At 46.0% G+C, this 26,951-nt stretch overlaps 1 protein-coding gene across 2 annotated transcripts; it reads left to right on the top strand.

The window, feature by feature from the left end:
• The first annotated feature begins 299 nt into the window (after nt 1-299).
• On the top strand, nt 300-12,337 carry LOC128346627 (trypsin I-P38-like). Of its 2 annotated transcripts, none has more exons than XM_053300110.1 (5): nt 300-351; nt 4,917-5,082; nt 6,842-7,095; nt 9,466-9,602; nt 12,188-12,337. In XM_053300110.1, exons 1-5 carry the CDS (start codon nt 309-311, stop codon nt 12,335-12,337), a joined length of 750 nt encoding a protein of 249 aa, XP_053156085.1. In that variant the 5' UTR covers nt 300-308. The 2 variants fall into 2 exon arrangements, with proteins under 2 accessions (XP_053156085.1, XP_053156086.1); XM_053300111.1 differs by lacking the exon at nt 300-351 and adding an exon at nt 4,219-4,258.
• Nucleotides 12,338-26,951: the final 14,614 nt, after the last annotated feature.

Here is a 26,951-nt window from a genome sequence, read left to right as displayed (position 1 = left end):
TTGCCTCTCTCGCGCTGATCTGTATTATAGAAGTGAAAGAGAAACTGCAGAACCTGCCCTTTATCCTGCCGGTACCAGTACATGTTGTTATGCTGGTAAGTTTGGCTGCACTCCACCTTGACCACTGCATTATCCCATGACACCAAACTCCATGACTGGCTGATCTTGGCATCTGAACGTCCTGGGAAAGTAAGAGACAACCCTTGAAAAAACCCTGCATTTAAAACAATGTCTCATATGGGAACTAATAAAACATAATGAATGGAAGGGGATTTTGAATGAAGGACTTGCCTATTTCCAAGAGGCAAATGGCCACACACCAGCCAGTCCACATGGCTGTTCTTCTGAGTGGTGAGTAAACATTTGACTTGGCTCTTATACAGATACAGCGTTTCCTTCCTTCCTTCACTGACTCCATCATGCTGGCCTTGATTATGACATCACAGTGTGGGGTGGCGGGCCAGGGACTGCTAATTTAAAAGACTGGACAATCCAAGCAATCCAATCCAATCCAATGAAATAGGTCCAATGTCATTGGTGCACCTTAAGTGGCGCAGCGGGGAAATGCTTGACTAACAAGCAGAAGGTTGCCAGTTCGAATCCCCGCTAGTATGTTTCCCAGACTATAGGAAACACCTATATCGGGCAGCAGAGATATAGGAAGATGCTGAAAGGCACCATCTCATACTGCGCAGGAGGAGGCAATGGTAAACCCCTCCTGTATTCTGCCAAAGAAAACCACAGGGCTCTGTGGGCGCCAGGAGTCGAAATCGACTTGATGACACACTTTACTTTACTTTATTTTAATTGATGGGACTGAGAGTTCAGGACACATTTGTCTAGTATTTTCTGCAGATACTTGCAACCCAATCCTATGGATGGAGCAAGTCTCACTTAGCTTAATGTGGCTGTTCGGCATTTATTTTCTTATATCCTTTGTTTACATTGTATTACTGTATGTGTATAGACTTCTTCTTTTTTAACGTCATAGTTGTTAAAATCATAGCCTTGACTATTCCATGACAAGCAAAGCCATGAACCTTCATTGCCACCCTGAGAATGGGACGTAACATTAATCTTGAGCAGGGCATGGATGACATTAGAAATGCCTCTGTGCAGAGGTGTAGCTAAAATTGAGCAGATGGGTTCAAAGAACCCAGGGCCCCAGCTCCTGAGGGCTCCCCAGCTCCATCCCTCCCGATTTCTTCATTATCTCCCTCACTCCAAGGGACCGCCAGGGAGAGAGGCAAATATGGGCCCCATCTCCTCTAGCTACACCCCTGCCTCTGTGCTAATAAAAAATGACTTAGATATCAGATCAAGTATACTTAAATCATGGTACAAATATCCCCATCTGCATGGATATATATGCGTGGGGGGTCAATTAAGGCCCTGGGTGAGGCTTGGTTAGAATAATATCTCTTAAGTGTTAATTGTCACCTCATAACTTCGTCTCAGTGTGAGAGGAAGGTTGCCAATTTTGGCTTTTGAAAATTATGGCATGCCGCCAGTCAGAACACCTCTAGGACAATGTACAATGACTTTCCTTAGTCAAAGGGACTAGGTTCTGCTCTTTTCTTTTATTGGAGCTACCTTCACATTGAAGCACCTTAACCTTCAGCTCCTTCAATAAGACAGTGCAACTTTACTTTCTCATTCCTCCCATATTTCTGTATGTATCCAGGCTCCTCAACTCAAGGGCTGTGCTCCATCATGGTTTCTCTTCAGCATCTGTTTTATTAATCTCCAAAAGCAATATGGGTTTTTTAAAGTTCCTCTTCACAAAGTCTTTGTTGGCAGTATATCACCCTCCAGTGTCAATGAAGTTGAAGATAGCATGCACTTGTATTAACCATTTTCTTCCTCTTTGGAAATCCCATGCACTGAACAGCGTGTATGCCCCAGAGTATGTTGATTTTGCATCTACTGAGAATCTGGTGGCTCATATAGGAGCACGTAAGTGGACTCGCGGTTCCACTCCTCCCCACCCCACCCTCCTGTCTGCATTTGCACATAATGGACAGGAGGCTCTCTGCAGACAGGGAGACTGCAGAGAGGAGGGGGATCTGGCTATGTGGGTTTCATTCTTGACTGAAGGACAGCCCTGGCAGCCAATTGCAGCCGGAGTGATGGAGGAATTTCCTCCCTCAACTCCAGCTACAGCAGAGTGGGACAGTGGTGCATCGTTTGGCTGTAATGCTGGCATCGCCAAACCGCAGGTAGGGGCAGTGAAAGCCACTAAAAACCAAAGATTCAAACTGGAGTCTCAGAAGGAAAACCTCAGGTCACTTTTGAGTCCGAATTGGGGTTGCACGCATTCGGACCTACAAACATTTCAACCTGAGCCCTCTTCAGCTCTGGTTTCACGCTATGTGCAAATGGTCTCTCATACAACTTATGATTAAAGTTTCATAGAAATATCACAGAAATGTGAAACAGCAACAAAAATCAAATTATAAGAATGTGGAACATTTTCAGATTCCACTCTTGAAATGCATTTTTGAGGGCCACTTTGAATAAAACTCTTTCCAGAGAGGTAGCCATGTTAAGCTTTCCAGCAAAAAACCCAAAACAAAACAAAAAACCCAATCAAAACAAGAGAGAGTATTGTGATACCAGTTAGTCTTCAAGGTTCAACAAAAGATAAATATTGAATTTTAGTTCAGTATCCATTTGCCAGATTCAGTACTTTTTATGCCTTGGCTTTCTTTCTAAATTCCTAAGCCCAGTAGCAACCATTATTGAGAATTTGGGGTGGGGTGGGGTGGTGGTTCAAATCAAATCAGGAAAATACAAGCAGGACTCAAACAAAATATTGCCGTCATCTATCTCCAGCTCCTAAAAGAAGCACTTTTGTTTTAGGGCTCCTGCCAGCCAAAAACATGCATGGTATAAAGCCTGAAGAGAATGGGCCAGTGGAACAACCCCTTAAAAATCAAACTGGATCCTTAAAACAATGGGGTGTGTTAGTCAGTTGAGAGCAATGTTTCAGAACAGAATCCTTTCCAATAGAACACTTTTATCAACCCCTTTGTGGCCAGCAATAGGCCAGAACAGCTGGAATGGCCCCCTAACAATTGCACTGGAATTGAGCAGTTCCGCTTTCTGTTTATTGCTTATTAATATTTCACCACCCTTATGGAGCAGCAGGCCTATCACTTCTCTGTGGAATAAAATGGAGGAAACTAGGAGCTGAGCAGTTCCACCTTCTCTGTGTCACCTCTTAACATTTCACAGGCCTTCCATCTCCTTCATCTTACTTCCAATATACCTCGAAAAGCCCTTTTTGTTGCTCTTAGCATCCGTTGTCAGCCTCAGTTCATTCTGAGTTGTCACCTTCCTAACACTGTCCCTACAAGTCTGAGCTACTTATCTGTATGTGTTCTTGATGATCTTTCATAACCCCTGCTCACTTGGCAACGAGGCACCTTTTGACGTGGTGATTCTCTTTTATTTAGCAAGGGGAGGGTAACTGGCCCCATCCACCCCCATCACAATACCTCCAGTGACTGTTGCTGGTGTCTATCTTGAGTTTCTTTTTAGATTGTGAGCCCTTTGAGGACAGGGATCCATATCATTTATTTATTATTTCTCTGTGTAAACTGTCCTGAGCCATTTTTGGAAAGGTGGTATAGACATCAAATCAATCAATCACTTCTATTTATAATGTGTCTCCCCCCACCCAGCACATCACTAAGCTTTTCATGCAAGCACATGGGCTTCTTCATATGTCTCCCCTTTTTCTTTCTCATCGGAATTGTGATGGCATCTTTTTCAGGAACTACCACTCATTTCAGGCTCCTTTCCCTATTAGTTTATCTAGCTATACAATTCGATCTAGTGCTGGATAGAATTTTATAGCTAGATAAACTCCAAAGAGTAAGAAAAATGGGAGACGTTAAAAAGCCCATGTGCTTCCATGTAAAGCTAAGTGATGATCTGATTTATTTATTTTTAAGGACACACATATAAGTAGAAGCTATGACAGCTCATCAACCTTGGATTCCAGAAAAGTTGATTTTAATTATTAATGCATGATTGATTCTGTTTTTCTTTTCCACCTGCTGTTGATAAAGACCCAAGTACATGTTTCCAATGTTTCCATTGTGTATTTTTCCTTTGCATGAAGTCCTTGGGATAGAGATAAAGTCCGCCTGAGGGGATAAATACACAGCAATTGCTCTGATCTTCCCCACTGGGAGGAAAACAGAAAACACCATGAAATTAATTTTGTGTTTAGCCTTTTTGGGAGTGGCTGGTAAGTCTGGGTTTTTCATTGTCGTTTGCCAATCCAATATGGGCAACTGGATCCCGATATTACTCTTCCTACCACTTGGAATCCCCTTCTTATTGCAAGACAGAGGAGACTGTAATTCTGTTGACCTTCACCCTTACATGCATGCCCCTTGCTGAGAGTGAGGGCTGTTTCTGTTGACTCTGATGCTTTGTAAGACTTGTATATCAGTGCCAAACTCCTCAGAGGAGGCCCAGGTCTGGAAACATGAATATAGGGATTCAAGAGGCATCCCAGATGCAGGAATAGGGTCTATGATGGAGGAAGGCAGTGAAAAACAGAGGCCTGGGTAGAAAGGGGAGCCCCAAGTGAAACAGGTCAAGGGTAGTCGTCTCCACCTGTCAGCTGGTTCCCTTGATCCTGACTTGAGAGGCCTTTTCAGAAATAATAACCTCTTTGTGAACAAAAATTTGTTTGTGGTACGGCTGGTTCCTGGTACGGCTGCCCATAGTCCAAACTGGCCTTGACACACATGAAGAGGACACTGAACTCATGTCTAGTATTCACACAGTGCAAAATAGGGCATAGGTTTCATGAGGCCTGGGCTGGAGGCTGGTGTGTTTTCCTGAAACTGTTACCTGAGTATCTGGAATTCTCTTAGATCTCTTTATCCTTTACCCAGTTGCCTTCCCCATCAGTGATGATGATGATGATAAGATTGTGGGAGGATACACCTGCCAGAAAGGCTCTGTCCCCTACCAAGTTTCCCTGAATTCTGGGTACCACTTCTGTGGCGGTTCCCTCATCAACAGCCAATGGGTTGTGTCAGCGGCTCACTGCTACAAATCGTAAGTAAAATGGATTTGCCATCAGCTCCTTGCAGCACTATTACTTTGAAACGTGTGTATTTCTTTAGCAAATATTATTGAAGAGCAGGTCTGCTCTGACAGTCCACACTTGATATAATTTGAGGGAACAGTATTGTTTTGCTGAATATCTTTCAGATGTTTGGCAACATAACATAAACCCCTGCTAACTTGGCAAAGAGGCACCTTTTAACGTTGTGATTCTCTTTTATTTAACAAGGGGAGAGTAACTGGCCCTATCCACCCCCAGCACAGTACCTCCAGTGACTGTTGCTGGTGTCTATCTTATGTTTCCTTTTTTTAGATTATGAACCCTTTAGGGACAGGGAGCCATCTTATTTATTTATTATTTCTCTGTGTAAACCGCCCTGAGCCATTTTTGGAAGGGCGGTATAGAAATCGAATGAATTAATGAATTAATAAATGGAGTTCAAAACCGCATTATTATTATTATTATTATTATTATTATTATTATTATTATTATTATTATTATTATTTCAATTTCTATACCACCCTTCCAAAAATAGCTCAGGGCGGTTTACAAAGAGAAACAACAAATAAATAAGATGGCACCCTGTCCCCAAAGGGCTCACATTCTAAAAATGCATTTGAATTATGCAGAGAAAAGCCTCCCCTTCCACCCACCCCTGCATCCACTCTCCTATTGCACCCTGTCCTTATTCAGACATTACGTTGCACGTACATACTGATGTCTGTAGGACACAGGTACATGTTTTTATGTGAACGACTGTACATGCATTCATTTTAAAAATGAAGCTGAGTACAGGTCCCCTGAAATGCACATACAGAGAGGACATGTGCTGCTGTATATGCATTCAATACAATGTGTGAATAACTGTAGCCACCTTCAGACATAATCTCCCTCAACTTCAGTTCCATGAGAGTGAAACTGTGGTGACCGCATTTGAATGTAACACTGGTGCCGCAGAAATGGAGTTTCCAGTGGCAAAACTCGGGGAGTTTGGGGAGAGAAACGCACATCCCTATCTGCCCTAAACTCGGGTTACCCACATTTGGTTGTATGGCGACAGAAACCAGTGGTGAAGGGACCTCCGATTTCTGTTACATCCAGATTCGGCCACGATGTACATACAGATCTGTAGGTGCATGCATGGACCAATATCCTGCCTAATGAAGCATGAGTGCTTTGTGAGAACTGCTGCTGCTGAGTTCAGCTAATGCAACACCAGTGTGTGGGCATGGAGGGGGTGCATTTTGATGACCTCCCCTTTCCTTGGACATATAAGAGCCCCTGGTGGCGCAGTGGTAAAACTGCCGCCCTGTAACCAGAAGGTTACAAGTTCGATCCTGACCAGGGGCTCAAGGTTGACTCAGCCTTCCATCCTTCCGAGGTCGGTAAAATGAGTACCCAGAATGTTGGGGGCAATATGCTAAAATCATTGTAAACCGCTTAGAGAGCTCCGGCTATAGAGCGGTATATAAATGTAAGTGCTATTGCTATTGCTAAGTGCTATATATTGATTTATTCTGTGTTGTGTGCCTGGATGTGTGTGGATGGATTGGTAGGTAGGTAGGTAGGTAGGTAGACAAAGAGTCACCTTGCAATTTAACCCCTCTGTCAATAGTCAAGCCACTTTGAACAACTGGTTGCTTTCGAGAGCAATGATAATCATGAGAATGGCTTTGGAAAGTGTCGGTTATTATAAAGTTTTGGATGGTGGTGAGGATGATCAAAGTGTTCTTCTTTCTCTCAATCCAGACGTATCCAGGTGAGACTTGGGGAACACAGTCTGACTCTGAATGATGGTTCCGAGCAGTACATCAATTCAGCCAAAGTCATCCGTCACGCCAGCTACAACTCCCGTACATTGGACAATGACATCATGCTCATCAAGTTGGCCACACAAGCCACCCTCAACACCCGTGTCAAAGCCATCGCTCTGCCCACCAGCTGTGTGTCCACCGGGACACAGTGTCTGATCTCTGGCTGGGGCAACACCCTCAGCAGTGGCAGTGAGTCCTCTATGTGTTGTTTGTCAAAATGTGATATATTGTATGTCGGCAGGTTCAACAGGATGTTTACAGACTGAAAAGGGATACTTACATCTTAGTGTAAACCTGACCAGTTCCACCATTTTCTTCAGGTTCTATTCCTTGAAATAAATTCCAGTTCCCTCCAAAGTCCCTGGTAAGAGCCATCCAGATCAACAAGGATTGCTTGACAGGGGCCTGCATGTCACTATTTTCAAATCAGCTTCATGGGGCCCTGAACTGGATTGGGACTATGAGTGGATTTGTAACTCTGTCCCCATGTGGTCCTGATCAGGAACTCTCCCCCATTACCCATTCCTGCCCTATAGCACCAAGGATCACTACTGGAACGTCCTCCCCCAAAACTCATTCCTGAAGGCTTTTCCCAGTTTACTGTGCATTTCATTCACTGTGACAGCAAACCTATGTTCACTTTTCTGGGAATAGGGTCCGTTGAACACAGTGGAACTTACTTTTGAGTAAACATGCATAAGATTGCACTGCCATTCTCTATTAGCCTGTACTGCACAGACTAAATGCAAAGTTGTGTATTCAGGCAAACACAAACAAATGCACAAACAGAGTACCATTTCCCAGCTGGTATGCCGTGGGACATTGGCCAGTGTGCAGAGCTAACTTGCCCCATAATGCACTGGGAAGTATACATTTTGGAGAGGCAGCAAGCCAGCTCCAAAAGTGGGAAAATTTAACTCTGCTTTTGGAGCTGGCTTTAGAGATAGATAGATAGATAGATAGATAGATAGATAGATAGATAGATAGATAGATAGAATTACATAGTGACTTTGCTGTTGCCACAAAAAAGGTGGAGGAACAGCATGCCCACCCCCTTTTAATTTAAGTGTGCTTCAGGATGAAAAAAGTTGGTGACACCAAAATACAGGATCAAGTACTTTGCTTGGGAGTAGTACACGTGAAAAGGATTTGCTTCAGGAGTTCCATTCAGTTGTACACAGTTACAATGTCAATAGGAACAAGTCCTATCCCCATGCCAACACGCATGTTGTTGTTTCTGTTGTTTCTGAGGTATTCTGAGTGTGGTTTCTATGATAGCAAATGAGATTTTCAATGAGACACCATGAATCCACTCTCATTTGCTATCATAGAATCCACACTCAGAATACCTCAGAAACAACAGAACCCTGTACGCCATGGGTTAGCAACCCATGGGGGTGGTTGGCACCCTATGTGCACTACACCACCACTCGCTCTGGGCCACCCCAGCACCCCCCAAGTGCACTTATGGGGTTGCTGAAAGCTCCATTATACCTTATGAGGAAAAACCTTAAAGATGTGTAAACTTCAACAATTCACCAAAAATCAGCCCTCTGCCCAAATCCTTTGAAAAAATTCAGGTAGCTTCCTTGCCCCTACCTGGCACTACCACCAACCCCAGACTGCTCTAGGCCACCCCTTTCCCCCTGACGTGAAGCGATACACCCTCCATTATACCTAATGGGGGAAAACCTTAAAGACACGTAAACTTCAATAATTCACCAAAAATCAGCCCTTTGCCCAATCCCTCTGCAATTGGGGTGGTAGCCTCCACCTGTTAGGCACTACCACCCCACCCCACTATTTTGGCCCAGATCCCACGTTATGCCCCCAATCTCCCCCAAATACACTAAAACTTCAAAAATGCACCAAAAATCAGCCCTTTGCCCAATCCCCCTGAAATTTGGGTGGTAGCCTCCACCCATTGGGCACTACCACCCAACCCCACTCTTTTGGCCCCAGGGCCCATTTTTTAATCTGAATCGATTCAGATTCGGATTAATTCAAATCCGAATTGAATCAGGGGTGATTCAGATGGGCCATATTCGGATACAAAACAGATGGGGGTGTTGCGGTTCAGATCCGAATCGAAACACAGAAAATCCTAATTGCACACCCCTACCAAATTTGGTCTGGCCCTCCATAACATTAACAAATAGAGTAAATTTGAGACATTGGCATCCTGGTGTAAAGGGAGAGATGAACATTTGTCCAGATCTGGTCCGTTGTGGGGAGCATCTAGGCAGACAGAATATTATCGCCTCCCACCCCAAATCAGTACAACACCTACTGAAACCTTAGGCTCAGAAACAGAAAGAGAACTTGTAAGGAAATAGGGAGAGGCAGCTGGCTTGGGGTGGGGGTGGATGCATCTGGTGTACTAACATTTTGGAGAAAGGGGCAAGTGTACACGCTATCGCTGTTGTTCTTAAATATTACAAATGGAATACATTCAATGCTCCAGCAGGGGGGGAAAGCAAGCAAAACAAAAATGAGTTGGGCCATTTCAAGATGTTCAGTTCTCCACAGTTCAATTCTCTTTCTTCTCATATTCCATAGGCAACAGCCCTGACCTCCTGCAGTGCCTGCAGGCTCCTGTGCTTTCCTCCAGTCAGTGCAGCAATGCTTACCCAGGGCAAATCACCAAAAATATGATTTGTGTGGGATTCCTGGAAGGTGGCAAGGATTCATGCCAGGTAAGCCCTCCCTCTCACTCGCTCCAGGCTGGACTTTGTGATTCCATTTTAAGCAGTGCAGAGCTCTCTAGGCGGACTGCACAGAAGCCAAGAAGACAACTACCACTTCACAAGGGCCATACAGTATTTTGTATTGAGGAAGAGAGCCAGGAGGGATAAGAGAGGGTAGAGGGAGTCTTGGGATCTGCCCCTGGGTGTTATGAGAACCTAAGAACTGTTAGAGGTTGTTAATTTTTACCCTCAGTGGGTAAAACAGCGGAGCACTAAGGAATGAGCACACACTCCAGTTACAGAGTAGGTAGCAGAGGATGGTTTAGTTGTTGCAGCTATTTAGAGAAAATTCACATGAAGATCCTGTAGAACGAAATACTAAGTATTTATTGGTTAAGTACACTTGGATAGGAAAGACCTAAACCGAATCTAAAGGACTACATAATGAATAGGTAAGGAGGGAGAGAGATGTTTCCATCTTCTCTCTAGGAGGGGAAAAAAGGATTGTGACTCAGCACAGGAAGTGTGGAAGAGTCAGGTCAGGGTCATAGAGTAGAGACAGGTAGAACAGTTAGGGAGACCCTTACTCACTGCCTTTACTCCCAATGCCCCTGGTGGTCATTAGGATAGTTGGTGCAAAAGGTCAATGCACTGGAACTCCATCTCCAGCAAGAACAGACCTGCTGGATCAGGCCCAAGGCCCATCTAGTCAAGCATCCTGCTTCATACAGTCGCCTACCAGATGCCTCTGGGAAACCCACAGGCAAGAGGCTTCCAGCAGCATCTGGTGGGCCACTGTGCGAAACAGGATACTGGACTAGATGGGCCTTGGGCCTGATCCAGAAGGGCTGTTCTTAGGTTCTTATCAGCTAAGGACATGCCCTCTCTTCTACTGCTACTCCCCTGCAACTGGTATTTAGAGGCATCCTGCCTCTGAGACTGGCGGTTGCTTTTTTCCAGTTGCTTTTCTCAAACCTCCGTTCAAGAAGTCAGTTGCTGAGACCTTAGCTGCTGAAGTCTCCAGTTGCTTTTCTCAAACACAGAAACCAAGGACCCAAGCTACCTTCACACAGGTGGTTGCTTTATTCACAAACAATCTGCCTTGCAATCCACATTTCTCCTCTAATCCTGTGCTGGGCACTTTCCAGATTGCATGCTACCGCAGTGTCATGACATATCCCTTAAGTGTCCTTCCGTACTGCCTGTGTCGTGACATCGCACGTGTGAACTGCCCAGAGAACTTGCGTTTTGGGCAGTATAGAAATGTGTTAAATGAATGAATCGCAGTCCCTGCGCTGTAAGCAAGGTGCCGTTCACATTTCTGATGCCATCTTTCAGATTTTATTGTTGCTTTACAGCCCTATAACGTCGCATCTGTGTTGCAGAAAATAGCTGTATTTGCCCATTGTAGGAGGTAACAGATTTCAACTGCAGTTTTAAATCGGCACCGCAAAATGTCGCAGTTTACACCAGTGTTCCCTCTAACAGGGATTCCCAGATGTTGTTGACTACAACTCCCATAATTCCCAAGCAAAAGCCGTTGCAGCTGGGGATTCTGGGGGTTGTAGTCAACAACATCTGGGATTCCCTGTTAGAGGGAACACTGGTTTACATCACTTTTTGTGGTGTAAAGCTCGCTATCTGGAAACCACCCTGGAGCCGTATGGCTTCTCACCCAGAAATGGTGGCTTCTGAGGGCCAGTTGATACAAGAAGCAGAATGAAGAGGAGGAGCATTTTCTGGACGTAACCACTTCATGCTGCAACTGAGAGAGGCTACATGTCTGAATGCTCCTCCATGAAGCAACCCCCTGCCCTGGACAAAAAGCAGGGGAAAGCAGGGGAGAGAGAGAGAGAGAGAGAGAGAGAGAGAGAGAGAGAGAGAGAGAGATGTGGAGAGGACAGTGTGTGTGGCGGGGGGCGGTCCAACAAGCATGTTCTGCAATGAGAGAAGGGGAATTAGTCAGAATTCAGTCAGATCTTCCTCCTGTTGCTGCAGAACCCATTCTGATAATGCCCAACAGAGGACATACCCTGTTCACCGAAAAGTAAGACCTACCCCGAAAGTAAGACCTTAGCAGTAATTTCTGATGTACCGCTAATTGCCCTAGTGCATTTTGGGGGGCTAAAATTAATATAAGACACTGTCTTGTTTTCGGGGAAACACAGTATCAGGTTTGACATGTCTGTCAGACGGACCTGGTTGCACAGCCCTTCTATCTATACTGCAAACTACTTAAGTATAATACTGTTTTAACAGTTATGGTTTCCCTCAAAGAATCCTAGGAATTTTAGTTTGGTGACAGTGAAGGGTTGAGCGGTCTCTCTTCAAAATCTCCCGCCCCACATCAGAATTATAAGGGTGCCCTGGGCCTTGCTCCAGAGGTGTTTGCCACAGCTTAGGCCTTGATTTCATCTGGATTCTTTGAGAATTATATGACCACTGACAAGCTGAGGCAATGACTTTGATCAGTTTAAGTTTGTAGTGTGGATGCTCCTTCTTAAAAATTGTTGCCTGCTTGTCTCCCCAACAAAAAATTAGGGTCATACACATGATCTCACTAATGGTAATTCTTTCATCCCATTCTTTTACAGGGAGACTCTGGTGGCCCTGTCGTCTGCAATGGGCAGCTCCAGGGAATTGTCTCCTGGGGCATTGGATGTGCTCAGAGAGGCAATCCTGGAGTATACACCAAAGTCTGCAACTATGTCTCGTGGATCCAAAGCACTATCAACTCCAACTGAACCTGGAGCTTCCCTCTTCTCTCTTCACTCATGAATCAAACTGGCCAATGATATCAAATGTAGGGAGTAAATGCACAAAAAATAAACCACAATGGTGTTCAGTGCTGCAATCGTTTCTTTCCAGTGTCTCTTAAATAAAGGAGGTGCAAGAAGGGTGGGAAGTGCCGAAAGCTGGATTGGAGGCTGGCCATTTGTGCTGGTTTTACTGAGGGAAATGACTCTGGCCCTTGAACAAGAAGCACAGGCCCTCTGCAGAATTCCACTCATCTTTAGACCAGCTGTTAACAGTGTGTGGTTAGGTGGTGTTTTTGAACCAGCCTCGGTTGGTGCCTCTCTCTCACACAAGCCGCACCAGCTGCAGGGCCAGATGTGCTTCACCCAACATTTCCCCCTAGAAGAGCCCCACTTCTTTGGCCTGCCACAGTGTAAATGGAGCCACTGAAGAGAGACACTTTGCTACTTCCTGTAGGTGCCGGAGTTTGAGGGAAACATAACTGACACCCACTGCAGAATAGAGCAGAGCAGAGAGCTGCCTAAAGCGGTGCATTGAGCAGGGATTCAAAGGGATGCTCAGACTTCACTCATCCATGTTCATGGCTTGATGTCTTGCCTGTGTCTCTGAGGCATCACAGATCTGACACCACTAAGGAAGCTTTCCTACCCCACCCCACCCCCAGCACAGTTACTTCCAAGGGAGGCCGTTCACACATTCAGCTACAGGTTATCAAGCGTCTTGTGATTCGGTGATGAATAATCAGATGATGTGCATGCAGATATGAACCAATCAACCCCACATTTGCCCTTAGAGCCCAATGAAATTTTAGAACATAGGACGGTGCCATATACCAAGTCAGACCATTGGTCCATCTAGCTCAGTATTGTCTACCCAGATTGGCAGTGGTTTCTCCAAGGTTGCAGGCAGGAGTCTCTCTCAGCCCTATCTTGGAGAGGCCAGGGAACCTTCTGCATGCAAGCATGTAGGTGCTCTTCCCAGAGCGGCCCCATCCCCTAAGGGGAATATCTTACAGTTCTCAAACAGCTTGTCTCCCATTCATATGCAACCAGGGCAGGCACACCCTGCTTAGCAAAAGGGACAATTCATGCTTGCTACCACAAGACCAGTTCTCCTCCAAGTGAACAAGTGTTCTCAAAGTTCCACATTTTCTATTTTATTGAGTCTCCATGCTGCTGAAAATGAGCTTCACAAATTCTAAGCTTCAGACAGAAGAATGGAAATGTGTACCTAAGATTTGCACTGGATAAATATCACTTTGGGGCCTATAGAATTTGCACTCCAGTCTCAGGCTTTCCATCAGGACATCTTATGGCTGCCTGCAATACCTGGAAAAGAAACAGTCCATCATACATTTCCCCCCATATTTAGTAACTGTCAAAGGGGAACAGCCAACAGCTGACTTTTATCTGTATTGCTATTTCATTGGGTTTCATGGGATTTTAATTCACACAAAAGCAAAACAACCCTGGCCCTCTTGGATTTTGATCACACATTTTCTTCAGTTAGGGACTGGCATGCATGCACTGGGTATGTATATTTCATCCCCCCCGCTTCCCCATTTTAACCTGGGGTAAATTTGTTTTTATCCAGGGATAGCTACCAACTGCCCTAAAGCAGAAGAAAGCTGCAGACACCCTATGGCAGATCACTGACTAGAAATAAAGGCTCTTCTTCCACTGTTCTTCTTCAGCATATGGAATTCGTTACTACAAGTTGTGATGGCCAGTGGCTTAGATGGCTTTTCAAACGATTTGCCATAGAATCCATTGGACCTCCATGTCCTGAGCATGGGATTGAAAATGCAGACAAAAGCCAGACAGCACTGACCTTAGGTTGCTGAAGCAAGTCAATGTCTAAAAAGAGTCTAGGTTTACTTCATTTGGGGGGTTTTCACACAGTGAAAAGGACCATAGCTCAGTGGCAGAGCATTTGTTTTGCACCCTGAACATCCTAAGTTCAGAGAGAGGAGAGGGGAGCTGGTCTTGTGGTAGCAAGCATGACTTGTCCTCCTAGCTAAGCAGAGCCCACCCTGGTTGCATTTGAATGGGAGACTAGAAGTGTGAGCACTGTAAGATATTCCCCTGAGGGGATAGAGCTGCTCTGGGAAGAGCAGAAGGTTTCAGGTTCCTTCCCTGGCTTCTCCAAGATAGGGCTGAGAGAGATTCCTGCCTGCAGCCTTGCAGAAGCCACTGCCAGGCCTGCTCAACGTAGGCCCTCCAGCTGTTTTTGGACTACAACTCCCACAATTCACAGCCACAGTGGCCAATAGCCAGGAATTATGGGAGTTGTAGGCCAACTTCTGCAGGATGGCCGAAGTTGAGCAGCCCTGGTAGACAATACTGAGCTAGATAGACCAATGGTCTGACTCAGTACATGGCAGCTTCCTATGTTCCAAAGTTCAATCCCTGGCCTTTCCAGGTAGGGCTGGGGAAGGCACCCGGTCTGGAACCCTGGGGCACTGCTGCTGCTAGTCAGTGTAGATGATCCTGAGCTAGATGGATCCATAATCTGACTTGGTACAAGCCAGCTTCCTGTGTCCCTGTGCAAGTGTGCCCTTCATTCCCTCCCCCTCCCCTATTTATCTGGGGATAAATTGGTTTTTATCCAGGAGTAATTGCCAGATGCCCAACAACTACAGAATCCTACAGTCACTTCAAAGTAGATAACAGAGATAGGCTGATCTCATGTTATTCTGCTTCTTCACAACGACTTATGGAGTTCACGGCCACAAGCTACTAGCTTAGAAGGATTTTTAAATACTGTAGCTTAGACGCATTCCTAGAAGTCAGCTCTGTGAATGGTCACCATTCAAAGAATCGATCAGATCTTTCTGCTGAGGCCAAACTACCTCTGAATACCAAGTACTGGCAATAAACAGGCCCAAACAAAAGAAAACAAAACCCTATATGGATTCAACCCTATATGGATTCAATTCAGTATACGATATTTGGATTCCCTCTTGATGCATCGATAAACAGGAGACACCTATCATTTTGACATCCTGCTCGTGAACTTCCAAAATAAGTCTAGCTGGCTGCTGTTAAGCTGCATAGACCGTTGGACAGATCACACGGGGCTGTCCTTATATTCTTAAGAAAGAAGGTGCTCTTCTCTAGAGTAGGGGTTCTCAATCTTTGGTCCCCAGATGTTGGACTACAACTGCCATCATTCCCAGCCACAATGGTCTTCAAGATGATGAGAGTTGTAGCAGCCCCAAAAATACCTGGAGGATTTACACAGATGGCTTTTAACACAAATCCAATCTGGCTTGCAGTGTGCCAGCCCACATATTAGTTGTATTTACCCTGACCTCTCTGTGGGCTATCATGGGCCAGTATAAACATGACTCTGTTTTCCCCCAAATCGAGGCTGGGCATTCTGGTTTACCCCGAAGGGTGTCCAGCTTTCAAAACTCCTGTATTTCCAGTGGCTTTTGAAGAAAACCCGACGTTTTCCTTTGATGTGCGGAGGGGCCATTGCTGACAATTTGGCTTACTCACACTTCTGTGTCTTAAAAAAAAAAAAGTCTGCTGGGTGGATTCTCATAAACCCACCCAGGAGTCAGCAAAGGGAAGTTTGACAGCTCAGTCGTCCTGCAGCAGCCATCCGGGAGCTGTAGGGGGTGGGGGAGGAGACGCTAGAGGCTAGAGGACTCCTCTCCCAACAGGAAACCTTTTCGCTCTCCCTCCCTCCCTCCTTGCTGGGGTTGGAGGGATCTTGTCAATTACGCACCCACACGCTTGCTCGCTCACTCTTCTTTTGCAAAATGCAAGTGTGGGTGTGGGGAGGGCGGAAGGCTGGGAGTGGTGACTCAAGGGCTCCTATCTTTGTAGATCGGGATGGAGCAGAGTTTTAAATGGGAGAAGCTGGAAATATGGGGGCATGGGCGGATGCACGGGCACATACATACGCACGCACAAATATGCGCCATGATTAATTGCCGCAGGCTGCTGCTGCCTGCCGCCACCGCTGCCACTTCTAAATTAAATGTTCTAAATTAAACATCCCCCCCCTTCCTCCCTCCCTCCACCCCGTTCTTTTCTAAATCAAGCAGCACGTGATGCTTACTGAACCAGGCTCAGAAATAACGATGATACCCGTGACGCTGGCTATGAAACTTTTTAAAAAGTAATACTGAAGGGAGGCATCTCGCACCTCCTCCTGGGATGTGATTGCTTGGAGGGGGGAAATTGAAACCAGCAGAGGGAACGCACATAGTAGAAAGATCACAGGGAGTGCGGGAGGGGCAGACAGCTATGTGGACTGTCAGTTTTATCCCCCGAAGGAAACAGTTTGTGAATCTGCTGCGAAGCATGCTTTGAATGCAGAAATGGTCTAAGTCAGGGGTCCCCAACCTGCAGCCCTCCAGATGTTGCCAAACTACAATTCCCATCATCACCAGCTACAACTTATTGTGGCTGGGATGATGGAAATCGTAGTTCAGCAACTTCTGGAGGGCTGCAGGTTGGGGACCCCTGGTCTAAGTGTATAGAAGGTTTATGTGTCCTGCACTGCCCCCTACTGGAAGTGATTTGAGAGAGCATCTGATCAGTATACCTGCAACAGACCAATGAACAGATCTGAAAGCTAGTTCCAAAAATACACACCATCCTTGGAACACAGACCTATCACAAAAAGGCTGGATACTATAATAGGTGGTGGTGGGTGGGGAGGGGGAGCAGAATTTATTTGTTTGTTTGGTTGGTTGGTTGGTTGGTTGGTTATTGTTAAATTTATATACTGTCTTTCATTCAAACAATCCCAAGGCGGTTTACAGCAAAAATTTACACAAGATGGTAAGAAAGACACAATTAAAATATTAAGTGAAAAATATTAAACAAATCTGATTAAAAATTTAAAACAAAAGCATAAAAGCAATACAGAGTACAAAGAGCAGCAGCAGAGAATCAAATAAATGGCTGGGCAAAAAGCCAAGATTTTACACTCTTTCTAAAAGCTGTGATGGAGACTGAGGAGCAAATAGCCACTGGGAGAGCATTCCAGAGTCTGGGGGCAGCAACAGAGAAGGCCCTGTCCAGCGTGCACGACAACCTAGCCTCCCTCATTGTCGGCACCTGGAGCAGAGCCCCCTCAATGACCTCATCAAGTGGGCAGTAACCCTTGGGAGCAGGCCGTCCCTCAGGTATCCCGGGCCCAAACTGTTAAGGACTTTAAAAGTCAAAACCATCACCTTGAATTGGACCCGGAAACAAACTGGTAGCCAGGGCAGCTCTTTCAAAATGGGTGTGATGTGCTCCCACCGGGCAGCTCCAGATAAAACCCTAGCTGCCCCATTTTGCACTAGCTGCAGTTTCCGGATATTCTTCAAGGGCAGCCCCACATAGAGCACGTTACAGTAATCCAGCTGTGACGTGACTAAGGCATGGGTAACTGTGGCCAAATCTGCCTTCTTGAGAAAGGGACGCAGCTGGTGCCTTTGCACTAGCCGAAGCTGTGCAAAGGCACCCCTGGCCACCACCTCCACCTGAGCTTCCAAAAGCAGAGCCAGGTCCAGTAATACCCCCAAGCTGCATACTTGCTCCTTCAAGGGGAGTGTAACTCCATCCAGAACTGGTAAAATCTCCTCATCCCAATTGGCTCTCCTACTGACCAATATTACCTCCATGTTGTCCGAATTCAATTTCAGTTTATTAGCCCACATCCAACCCATCACAGCCTCCAGCCCCAAATTCAGGACATCCACCGCCTCCCTAGGATCAGGTGACAAGGAGAGATAGAGCTGATTGTCATCTGCATATTGCTGACAACTCAGTCCAAGTCCCCGGATGACCTCTCCCAGCGGTTTCATGTAGATGTTAAACAGCATGGGGGACAAGCCCAAACCCTGCAGGACCCCACAGGCCAACGGCCATGGAGCTGAGCAGTAGTCCCCCAGCACCACCTTCTGGACCCTTCCCCCAAGAAAGGATCGGAACCACTGCAACACAGGACCTCCAATTCCCATACTCGAGAGGCGGCACAGAAGGATACCATGGTCGATGGTATTGAACGCCGCCAATAGGTCCAGCAGAACCAACAGGGACACACTCCTTCTGTCTAGTTCTTGGCATCGGTCATCCACTAGACCGACCAAGGCAGTCTCAGTCCCATGTCCAGGACAGAAGCCAGACTGAAAAGGGTCCAGATAATCCGTATCATCCAAGACCATCTGCAGCTGGGATGCCACCACACGCTCTATCACCTTACCCAAAAAGGGCAGTTTAGAGACTGGTCTAAAGTTGTCCAGATTGGAGGAATCAAGGGAGGGCTTTTTAAATAACGGTCTTACCATGGCCTCCTTGAGGCACGATGGCATCCTGCCCTCCCTTAATGAGGCATTAATAATCACCTCCAACCATCTACCTGTCCCCTCCCTAGCAGCTTTTATTAGCCACGAAGGACAAGAGTCAAGAGCACACGATGTCGCCTGCACACTGCCCAGGATCTTGTCCACATCATCAGGCTGCACCAACTGAAAAATATCCAACATAATAGGACCAGATGGTACCAGAGGCACGTCTGCCGGAACTGCCAAAACTCTGGAGTCCAAATCAGCATCGATGCAAGAATGAAGAGATGAAGAGAATGGGGGGGGGGATAAATCAAAAGGAAGGGCTGTGTGTAGGTAACAAAGCAGCAAATTATGGAATAAGTGTTTCCTGTTTACCTTTCCAGAGCTTCAATAGCCAGATTCAGACATTATGCTGTACAAGTGTATGGATGTTTGTACTAGGCCTGTGCGCATTCAGAAAATTAAGATTCAGATTTGGATTCAACCTGATCTGACTTTGACAATGTTAGATTTGGATTCTATGGGCTCTGGCGATGTGAGATATTGGATCGGATTCAGAATCTGAATCCAAATTCCGACTTAAATTTGGATTTTTTATCATAATGGTAAATGGGAAAATTTTAAAAAATCACCAACTTTCAGGGGATGGTCCTAGGGATTAAATATTGGGCACACATGTGGAGCTAGATAACCAGAGGCAATGTATGCATTTGAAGCAGATTGGGCAATCCTGTGATTTTCCATGGATTTTTAATTTTAAAAGAAATCCAAGAATTGCCAGAACTGGCTTGTTTTAAGGCAGAGAACTACAAAAACCTCTGGAACTGAATCCCCCTCTTGAACCCTCATTCCACCCCATTTGTGTCTTCCTTAAAAAGTGGCTTCATTAAAAAGTGCCTTCATTAAAAAGGGTAACAGCACCCTTATTATGCCAACTCTTTCTGAAATGGCTCAGCATAGAGCTCTGAAACTGGCCAGAGAGATTGTCCTTGATGGCAGGCCTCTGGGGTGCTTTCCTCAAGGAAGCCAGTCAAACCGTTAAAAGATTCTTTACAATCATTTGGAAAACTGTCAAAGGAAAAGATGCCAAAAACGGGCAGTGCATGGAGCACCACCTTGCTTTTCAGTGCAACCTGCAACATTTTAGGAAAGGCTAGGTGGCCATGGAGTGCTGAAACTGTGCAGAGCAAAGCGCCCTGTGGTGGACAGAACTTAGAACTGGCCCGCGGAGCCCAGAGAGCATTAATGGTGATTCCTAGTGGTGTTGGTGGTTGATTGGAGCTCGGCTTCAGGCAAGCAGGCGAGCGGGCAGGGGGGCAGAGAGTGGTGGTGGTGGTAGTGGTTGGAGCTTGGCTTCAGGCAGGCAGGCAGGTGGGCTGGCAGGTGAATGGGCTGGCCAAGATTCAGAGGTGCTTCGGCTTGGCACTGTACTGCAGGTGGGCAGAATGTCACCCTGTGTTGGAGAGCACTCAGAGTTGGTCAGCGAAGCCCAGGTAGGCGAAGAGCGTTGAGGATGGTGGGGCTGATGGTTGGATCATGGCTTCAGGCAGGCAGGCATGGCTTTTGCATTTTTCTCAAGCTTCTCCTTCTCCCCCCACAAACCCCCATCAAAATACACTAAAGAACATTGTTTTAACTACTTTATTGAACTCTAGGTGACAATCCCACCAAAATGTGCCATGGACGCCATTTTGTGAATTCCAAAATTCCAACTTATTTCCAACATTAATGTTGACATTTCAGAATTAATTCTGACTTTAAAAAAAAAAAAAAAGTTGGATTCTGATTTTACCAATACCAATTTTTCACAGTTTCAGATAAAATCCAACTTTTTGAATCCGGATTTGCACAGGCCTAGTCTGTACACTCACACACATGTTTGTGTAAATGACTGTGCCTGTGCTCATTTTCAAAAGTGAACCTGGATACGGCCCTTCAAACGCATGGCATGGTTAGGAAGTGTACTTCTGTACCTGTGTTCCTCATATCACGTGAATGACTGTACCTGTGTATAGATCTGTACGTGTGTACAATGTGCATTCACTGTACGAGTGTTAAACATAACATGTGGATGGGCCTAGTATCTCCATTGTATCAGTGTCATTCCATACCTGCTTGAAGAAGGGAGTCAGGGATGGTGACGCAGGGCCCTGAGCCCAGTGACCTCCCAGAGAAGCACTGTGAGGATCAGGCAGGGCCAGGAAGGCAGTCAAAAAGTGTAGACCTTCTGGCTCAGGGTGCCTGTGGCCAGTGGCTGAAGTGCAGCAAGCTAAAGACGCTGCTCCGCTGACCAGACAAAGGCAGATGACCAGGTTTGCAGAATTATTTATACAAGTCTGATCAATCCCAAGATTCCCTGTTCCCTCCCAGTCAGAAGAGGTGATGCTATGAGGCTCTCAGCATGCGCAGCTCAGCAGGCCAGGCTCCAGAAGCAAAGATTCTGTTCTGGGTTCAGGTTCTGCTGCAGCTGCCAGTCCCTTTCGCCTTGCGCAGTAGTTGGCAGCTGGAGGGACAGGCATCACCCCTCTCAAGTGGCTAGCTTTGGCCCATGGGCCTCCAGTGGCTGGTCCTTTGATGAAGAGGGAGGGGTGAGAATAGCAGACAAGGGAGGGGAGAAAACAGAGCTCTGGCGACAGCGAACAGAGGGGAAAGTAAAGAAATAAGGGAAGCATTGAAATGAAACTGATTGGGGAAATGGAGGGAATTTAGAAATGGTTTGGATTTGGATGAACTGAAAAGGAGAAACATAGGAATGGCTGAGGTGAATAAGAGAGAAGATAGTGTGCAGGGTCTTGAAGCAACTGCATTGGCAGAGAACACGAATTCAATTACATCAAAGATCTGTGTAGGTGGGCAACGGCAGAGATGGCCTTTCATGCTGTAAGTACTGCCAAATGGAAAAGGGGGAGAAAGATCATTTGGAGCCATGCAGCACAATCTTCTGGAATGTTCTTCTGGGAAAGCCTTATTGCAGTGAATGGGATCTACACAAAAGGACCATCTGGGCAAATTTGACGTGAGACCTTTGCAAGGCAGTACCAGGCAGTGCAGACAAGACTGACCTTTAAAAAGACCAATGATCTGCCTCAGGAAAACCATGTATCTCGTACCAGAAAGGTACCTATCCCTCTCACAGCTCCCACCCACTTCAGTGAGGTTTGTGCAGGATAACACCCATAATAATGGATTATGCCCCAGGAGGTTTTATGCACAGCAGATTTTACAGCGGGTTTACCGGGAGGCGTTACTGTGAACTTAAAGCTGTCTCAAAAAACTGCTGAAAATAGTGGCGTTTTTTATTCTGGTGATAAATCTGGCTACACTCAGGCAGAGTGGAAAACCCAAATTGCACGTGTGGACTGCTCCCTGATAACTCACAGGGACTTCAGGGAAAATCTGGCCAATATGTGTACTTGCACCCTCCATTCCGGAGGAGATGCGAGCTCAAAGCAAAAACCTCACAGTAAAACTGCTGTGCGTAAAACTTCCAGGTGAATTAATAGCAAGGGGTTGCCAGCAACTTGGATTTTTTCCCTCTGGCACCAAAATATCTTGGGGTGGCCTTGTGTAGCAGGCACTCTTGGGCATGCTTGCATTTCTCTGTGGAGAGGTTTCTGCCTGGTTTCCTCACCAGTTGCCTCACTGTGTGATCTTGCTTTGCACAGAAGTAAGTGCCAGCATCTCCCGGCTGAGCGCTCTCCAGCAACAAGGACACCGCGTAACCCTTCATCCCCTTGCTTTTGAAACGGTCTCGAAATGCTGCCGCAATATCATCCTCTCTGTGGAAATCGTTTAAGAAAAAACCCACAAGCTGAAGCTCTGTGTCCTTCTCGCTTTGCTGCTTATACCAGTATATGTAATTATAAGTGGTTTTTCTTTGGGAGCAGTTCAGGGATACTGATCCCCCCTCCTTGACCACCAAGTCTGGAGACTGATCCACAGCACAACCTAGAAGAATAAAATTAAAATAAAATAAAGTCATGTGGATGGGTGGGTGGGTTGCAGCTTTAGAAACAGAATGTTGTATATTTCTAAAAGATGAAGGTCTACTAAACATGATGAATCTTCAAGTGTATTATTTCTATTAAAACATTCACAAATTCAAAACTGATAATAGAAGGAAATAGCTCAACGTTCACAGCATGAGATTTTCTGTCTCTTAGCAAACTGCAAACACCTGCAGTTCATTCAGAGGTTGTTTTAAAATGATTGGTCTTCTTTGTGACCCACAACTGGGCTGTGTTCTCCCCACCAAAAATGGTTCACATCAGTGGCACTTTCTTATGAAAGATTTCAGAAATCATTTCTCTTGCAGGAACCTGGTTTACTAAGACAGCAGCGGGACTAAGGTAACTATGTACACTGTGCGGATTGTTGTTGTTATTTATAATAAATGTATAATCAATTTATATACTGGTTTTCAAAAACAAATTCTCAAAGGACTTTGCAAAGTTAAAAGACTGGAAAGATGATTCCCTCAACTCTCAACTGTACCTCCCCCAATTCCCTTAAACCCAATTGTCCTTTTCCAGCCATAAAGAAAATAATGAAAAAGGAGTTGCCATTCTGAAAAGGTTGCAGACCGTTAGTTTAAATTATGATTAAAGGACTTACCTGAGGAAATCAGTAAAATGAACATATAGTGGCTGATTGGAGTAATAGGGCATCGAAGCAGACGTTTGCCTGATGGAGACAACTGCAGATACAGCAACATCATTGATGCCCATAAAGTGACTAACGCAACTAAACACAGATGTGTGAACAGGAAGTCATGTAGGCAACAGAGAGGAAATGAGAGAGCAACACCTCAAGTGAGGAGGCCAAAAAGAAGCTGAATCTCCCCCAAACCATGCCAGCCCTCAGCCTACCCCCCCCCCCATTTCTCTGCCTGTATCTGAATTATATTAGGCTTTAGGAAGATTTAATGCCCACACATATGTTAGTTAGGCACATTACACTACACCTTGAATCGGAAACATGCTTTTAATGTGGATTATTTTATCCTGATGAGCAACTCTTTATAATAAAGCCCATTGAACTTTCTGAGTGTGTGTCTCTCTATCTCTGTTTGCACGCCCAGATCCTACATGGTCATCATCTCCAAGAACCAACTCTGTTTGTGTATGATGTGACTTTGCCTCTTTCCCTCTGAGCATGTACAGAGTGCGAAACCAGGTATAGTTCACAACAATGTGTGAACAGGAAGTCATGTAGGCAACAGAGAGGAAATGAGAGAGCAACACCTCAAGTGAGGAGGCCAAAAGCAAGCTGGAATTGTACAGTGCAGGACAATCACATATGAAAAAACAGTCCATTTTGGTTGCTGGAAGAGGATTGGTGCACATGCGTCCATGGGAATTGCCAGGGCCAGCCAGTCAGATGATGTGGGGATACTCAGTGCTGTGGTTGCGGGGGGGGGGGGGGGCAGAGGCACAGGACCACAATGTTTTGTGAGGTGCCCTGCACCTCTCCCACCTAGCTTCTCGCCACACCTGTCTTCTCAGCTGCCACCGCAAAGACAGCAGCAGAGGAACTAATGAATGCTGCCATCAGAGTGTGAAAAGTGATCTGGGAAATGACAGCATGTGCACATGAGCCACTTCCTGGCTGACATTTTGCACACCAGACAGTGGTGTGCTGTTTAGGTTCATTGCCATTCCACCATCTTGAATTGAGATGGATGACATCACCACAAACTATGCTATTGCAGTGTCCCTATGTGTCCCTACACATATACCAAATTTGGTCCAAATTGGTTAGGCAGTTCACAAGTTTGCCCACTTCTAGCTCAAACATTCACATGTCCACTATCTTGAATTGGGCTGGATGACATAATCACAAATGACGCCATTGAGGTGTCCCTATGTGTCCCTACAAATATACTATCAAATCTATCCAGGCACTACAAAGTTGAGAGAGAGAGCAAGAGAGCTGGGTGGTCTCATAAGCTTACTTTCCTTAAGGAAAGTAGGCTAAAAATATATTAAGATGGCTGTCACATTTTTCTGGAAGAAGATGCATGGATTCTTCTCTATAGGATTTTCTAGAGCTGGCCTTACAGCTAGGTGGAATGAGGCAGATGATTTGGGAACACACACAAGACAGGATATGTCCCATTCAGTGGCGTAGTGAGCTTTCCAGTGGCCAGGGGATAAAGTGCAGCTAGGGGCCCTCCTTGTTTGTCCATTGCACATGCAAAGCGTGCATGTTCCCCAAGCCACACCCCCTGTGTCTGACTTCATCTGCAGGGGCGGGGCCAAAAGGGTTCCCATGCCTCTGTGCAGGCATGCAAGTGCCCGAATCTCCACCCCCGTTCCCACTGCAGAGTCACTATGGGCTGCTGCCAGGAGCCCCAGCATATTTCTACCCATTGTGAACACAAACCACGCATGCACCCCAGCTGCAGGGCACTAGCACTCAGCGGAAAGAGCGGCAGCAAGGTGCACCCTGAGCCAGGGAGAGCCTTGTGGGGCTCCCTGGCCCTCTGGGCCTGGGGACAATTGTCCCCCCTTGTCCAATCAACACTGCGCCCCTGGTCCCACGATTTTGACTATTATTATTATAGAATATTATTATGCCAGCATGGGAGGCATTGGCTGTTCTGTCTCAGGGGCAATCCCTGGGAGTTCCCATCATTCCGACTGTGTGTTCTGAGAGTTGGGGGTAAGCCACCTTGGCTGAGAGGCAGGAACACATTTTACACCAACACCTGTTCAAGAGCGAAGAAGTTGCCTTAGAAGGCAAGGCAGACACTTGGGAGCCGTGATGGGAAGCTTTACGGAGGGAGAATTACACAGCAAACATGCTGTAGAGCAAAGTGACGTTAAAAGCAAAGAGATGGAGAGCAATGAGCAAGGCTGCCACTTCTGGTATATATAGGTATCAAATGGTCATCCCTGAAGCTGCAGGGGCACCTCTGGGTTTCTAGAGCATGTAGAAAGAGTTGTGGTTTGCAGGGACAAGGCAGTGGAATATTAACAGTTTAATGAAATATATATTATGTACCGAAAGAGGAAAGTGCAGGCTGCTTTTCAGTGCTCTTGCTGCTGGCTGTTTGTTAGCCCCGCCTCTACTCCAGGACTGGAAAACAAGTAACTAAAGCCCCATTCAACAGCTGGCCTGGACCAAGGGATGGGTTAACTAAAAACACCACAGAGCTCTGGTCCAATTCCATAAAATTATCAGGGCTTATTTTATTTTCTCCCCAGATAGTATGTGTGTTGTGGGGGAAACACCTTTCTCAGCAATCAGGCTATTTTCATGCACCGTGGAAACCAGGCTAAGAAAGCCCAGCCCAGTTTCCACCACGCTGTGAACCATAGGGGTGTGCACAAAACCACCTGGTTCGGGTTCGGTTCAAGACCCAGACCGCACCGGGCCAGTTTGGTTTTCCCCCCTTTCGACACCACCACACACCCACACCCACATACCCGGTTTGGTTCAGTTTGTGGGGGGGTCATCAAACTTGTTTTTTAAAAAATCTTTTTTCTTTTTAATTTACCCCCTCCGGGGGGCTTCTCTAAAGTGGCAGGGGGGTCCCACTGACGTTTCCCCTCCCTCCACTGGCCTTCATTTTTCCAAAAATCGCCCGGTTCAGGCGTCTTCAGCACTTTCCAGGCCTATTCCTTGGTGCAGCAGCCATTTCGGAGGCCGCCGCGCCTGCACAGTCCGACCCTGCGTGGCTGGGTCATGACCCACTTGGAGTGTCTTCCTCAGGCATCAAAATATCTTCGACGCTTGTGTATGCTTGCATTTCTCTACGAGGAGGTTTCGGTCTGGTTTCCTCACCAGTTGCCTCACTGTGTGATCTTGCTTTGCACAGAAGTAAGTGCCAGCATCTCCCAGCTGAGCGCTCTCCAGCAACAAGGACACTGCGTAACCCTTCATCCCCTTGCTTTTGAAATGGCCTTGAAATGCTGTCTCAATATCAGACTTCTGGGATAAACCTTCCATGAAAAAACCCACAAGTTGAAGCTGTGTATCCTTCTTCCTTTGTTGTTTATACCAGTACATGTAACTATAAGTGGTTTTTCTTTGGGAGCAGTTCAGGGATACTGATCCTCCCTCCTTGATCACCATGTCTGGAGACTGATTCACAGCACAACCTAGAAGAATAAAATAAAATAAAATAAAATAAAATAAAATCATGCAGATTTTATCAAATTCACTTGAAATGAAGGGGGATGCTACTACTTCAGAAATGAGATGTAATTTTAAATGTTGAAAGTCCATGAAACTTTGATGAGTCTTACAGTGACTCATACATATGATTTCTCTTACAACATCTGCAAATTCAGAAACTGGTA

The sequence above is a fragment of the Hemicordylus capensis genome, chromosome 2 (genome assembly GCF_027244095.1).
Source record: "Hemicordylus capensis ecotype Gifberg chromosome 2, rHemCap1.1.pri, whole genome shotgun sequence".
In the NCBI taxonomy this organism is placed as follows: domain Eukaryota; kingdom Metazoa; phylum Chordata; class Lepidosauria; order Squamata; family Cordylidae; genus Hemicordylus; species Hemicordylus capensis.
The sequence above is the reverse complement of the archived record's forward strand: the minus strand, read 5'-3'. Positions and strand labels throughout refer to the sequence as shown.